Source organism: Neopelma chrysocephalum, unplaced genomic scaffold, assembly GCF_003984885.1.
Source record: "Neopelma chrysocephalum unplaced genomic scaffold, ASM398488v2 Primary Assembly neopelma1_97086, whole genome shotgun sequence".
NCBI lineage: Eukaryota > Metazoa > Chordata > Aves > Passeriformes > Pipridae > Neopelma > Neopelma chrysocephalum.
In genome coordinates, this window is record NW_020925728.1 from 1 (window position 1) to 3718 (window position 3718).

The 3718-nt window shown below is 69.2% G+C and overlaps 1 protein-coding gene across 1 annotated transcript; it reads right to left on the reverse strand.

Moving 5' to 3' along the window:
• Nucleotides 1–302: 302 nt before the first annotated feature.
• Nucleotides 303–3423, reverse strand: LOC113961206 (kinesin-like protein KIF1C; the record flags this gene model as incomplete). Its single annotated transcript, XM_027671344.1, has 9 exons — nucleotides 303–1001; nucleotides 1457–1514; nucleotides 1598–1760; nucleotides 1990–2073; nucleotides 2336–2430; nucleotides 2539–2618; nucleotides 2740–2815; nucleotides 3082–3161; nucleotides 3272–3423. Coding segments are annotated over 9 exons (1487 nt in total), but the record flags the coding sequence as incomplete, so codon positions are not given.
• Between the last annotated feature and the right edge of the window lie 295 nt (nucleotides 3424–3718).

Below are 3718 nucleotides of genomic sequence, written 5' to 3' on the forward strand. Positions count from 1 at the left end.
GGGGGGGGGTCCAGGTCACTCTGTGTGGTAGGATCTACGTTAGGGGTTCGTGGGGTGTAGTGGGGCAGGCAGGACCCACCCTGGGGTGCCGTGGGGGTGGCTGGGGGATGCCGTAGGTCAGGCTGTGGGTCAGGCACACCAAGGCTCTCTGGGGTGCCATGGGGTGCTGTAGGTCAGGCTGTGGGTCAGGCTGTGGGTCAGGCACACTAAGGCTCTCTAGGGTGCCATGGGGTGCCATGGGTCAGGCTGTGGGTCAGGCTGTGGGTCAGGCTATGGGTCAGGCACACTATGGCTCTCTGGGGTCAGGCTGTGGGTGCCAGGGCTCGGCCCGGGGGGTTGCCCCTCACCAGCGGCAGCGGGATGACTCTCTCCATCTGCCCCACGCGGTCGCGCAGGGCGCGGATCTGCTCGTCCTTGGCGCTGTTCTGCCGCTTCACCTCGCGCAGGATCCCCGCCAGCCTGTCCAGGTGCAGCCGCAGCCCCTCCACCTCGCTCACCCGCTCGCAGGTGCCGCCGCCGCCGCCGCCGCCCCTCTCCTCGTCCTCGCCGCCGCCCACGGCGTCCCACACGTCCCTGGCCACGGCGCGCCAGCCGTCGCGCTCGGTGGGCTCTCGCTTGCCGTGGCGCCGGCACAGCTCCCGCAGCCGGGCCAGGCTCAGCGCCTCCAGCTCGCGCCGTGCCGGCCGCGGCTCCCGCAGGGCCACCTCGAGGCTCAGCTCCCGCACCGCCTGCGCCTTCAGGTCGGCCATGGTCACCCACGAGGGCTGAGGCGAGGACGAGGACGAGGACGAGGACGGGGCCGAGGCGGGGGCCGAGGAGCCCCCGCGGCGCCGCTGCGGGATCTGGTAGACGCGCAGGGGCTCCCGGCGCTTTCCCGGCGCCGGCAGCGGGAGCCCGGCCCGGCGCAGCACCGAGCGCACGGCGGGCGCCGGCAGCGCCGCGCGCAGCGACGAGATCAGGCGCCAGCCGGCCTCGTAGCAGTGGGGGTCCGCCGTGGGGGGCTGCGGGGGGGACACGGGGGGGAGCGGGTGGGTGCGTGGAGGGACGGCGTGGGGGGCGTGGGGGCCGCTCGGGGCAGAGCTCGGGCAGCCGGGGGACACCCCAAGGGACACCCAGGGAGCAGCTGTAGTGCTCAGGGGACACCCCAAGGGACACCCAGGGGGCAGCTGTGGTGCTCAGGGGACACCCCGAGGGACGCCCAGGGAGCAGCTGTGGTGCTCAGGGGACACCCCAAGTGACCCCCAGGGGACCCTGAGGGGAGGCAAGGGACAGTGGTGACACTTGGGGGACACCCAACTACACCCCGAGGACCTGGGGGACACCCGTGACACCCAGGAGCTACCCAAGGGACACCTGTGGGACACCCAGGAACACTCAAGGGACACCAAAGCGACACAGGCGACCCCCGGACGTACCCCCAGAACTCCCAAATCAGCCCCAGCTTCCCCCCCCTCACCTGCGGCTGCTCCACCGTCTCCTTCTCTGGCTGGGGTTGGTTCTCCAGCTCCTGGAGTCTGGGGCGGGGGGAACACACGGGGTGAGACCCCCGGCCCGTGCCCGGGGGGGATTCCCATGTACCCCCTCGGGGTGCCCCCACCTCTGGAGGCGCATGTCGATGCCCTGCTGCTCCAGCAGCTCCCGCTGCGCCAGGTTCCAGTCCAGGGGGGGCCCGGGGGGAGCCCCCCGTTCCCGCTCCCGCCGCGCCTGCTCCGGGTGCGTGAAGCGGAACACGTGGTTCTTCCCCAAAATCAGGCGGTAGCCTAGGAACGGGGTGCGGGGGGGAAAACAGGATTTAGGGGAAATCTGGGGACGTACGGATTTGGGAGGGTCACGGGGAGTTTTGGAGGGATTCGGGGGCGTCAATGAACTGGGGGAAAAATTTGGGGGACACATAGAGATCTGGGGTGGATTTTTGGGGGACACGGAGGGATTTTGGGGGAACACAGAGAGATTTGGGGGAACACAGAGGGATTTGGGGCGGGGCCCTACCCGACTTGAGCACCACCGGCTCCGTCACCTGCTTCCCGTTGACGTAGGTCTCGGCCCCCTCACACGGCTCCAGCGTCACCACAACTTCGGGGAGGGACAACGAGGGGAGGGTGGGTCACCCCCCTGCTAAGCCGGGGCGGGGGGGACCCCAAATCCCACCCCCAAGCCCCCCAACCCTCCCCCGTCCCACCGGCACAGGGGGAGCGGTACCTGGGGGGGCCACGGTGACCTGCTCCAGTGCCAGCGTTTGGGGGGGGGGGAGAAAGAGAGATTAAGGGGGCGGAGGGGGGGGGGGGGCAAGGGGGGGCACCCCAAAATCTGGCACCACCCCCTCCGCATCCCGTACCTTCCCCCGAGGGGTCGGGGCAGCTGCGGAACAGGCAGTGCTGCTCCCGGATGAACGGCCCCGACAGCTTGATGTCCACGTCCACCTGGCCCACCCTGGGGAGGCACGGGGCAAATTGGGGGGCCTGAGGCATTTGGGGGGGGCCCTGAGAGGTTCAGGAGGGCCCTGAGTGTTTTGGGGGGGCTCCAGCCCCCCCCGCTCACCTGGTCACACCATCCTTGATGTGGTAGAGGAGGCACTCGGACATCAGCGGGTCCTCGTTGAGGTTCACCAAGTGGGGGGTCTTTTGGGGGGGGGGGGGAGAAAAGAAACACCAACCCAGAGTCAGGGTGAGTGGGGTCCCCCCTGGTGGGGGAGAGGCTGTGGGGTTTTTTGGGGGGCCCCCCCAGCCCCCCCTGACTTGCCTTTTTAGGGGAGAAGACGCCCACGGTGCCGCCGTCCTCCCGCAGAGCCACCCCCATCTCAGCCAGCAGCGCCTCCCTGGGGGGCACGGGGGGTTTAGGGGGGCCCGAGGGGATCTGGGGGGCCCCAAGGGTGTTTGGGGGGCAGTGGGGTGGGTGTTGGGCTGGGGGGGCCATGGGGGGGACTCGAGGGTACATAAAGAGCATTTTGGAAGCCTGTGCAGGGATCAGGTTTTAGGGGGCCATGGGGGGGGCTGGGGGTGCTGCAGGGCATTTGGGGGGTGGCAGGAGGAGGTTCAGAGGGGCCGTGGGGGGTTTGAGGAGGGTTTTGGGGCCCCCTCTCACCGCTCCAGCCTCAGGGCCTCCGTGCGCCGCAGCTTCTCCTCCCACGTCTCGTTCAGCTCCGCGATGATCTTCTCCGTCTCCTGGCAGAGGGAACGATTTCGGGGGGTCCCCCCCGAGTTAGGGGAGGGGGACGTGGATCTCCCGGGTCCCTCTGGGGCAGGAGAGGGGCTGGGGGGTGTTTTGGGGTCACCTGCAGCCGCTCCATGGCCTCGGCGGCGCCCAGGGGGGGCTCCGGCTCTGGGCCCCCGTTGAGAGTGGGGTCAGTCCCGGTGGGGGGGGCTGGGGGGGCGGTGTCCTGCAGACCTGGGGGGTCGGCGGGGGTGGCTGTTACCTCCTGCACCCCTACTCCAAACCCCAAATGCCCCCCCTGCACCACAGCTCTGCCCCCCAAGGCCTCCTACACTGTCCCCTAAACCCCCTCTGCCCCCAAACCCCCTCAGCTCTGCCCCCAAATCTCTTCACTTCCCCCTTCCCTACCCCCCCAAAACCCTTCTACACCCAAGCCCCTCAAAGCTGCCCCCCAAATCTCCCCTCTCTACCCTTCCAAAGTCCTCTGCTCCCCAAGTTCCCCTAAATCTGAGCCGAACCCCCCTTAAATCTCTCCCTTAAACCCCCTTAACTCCATCCTCAGCCCCCC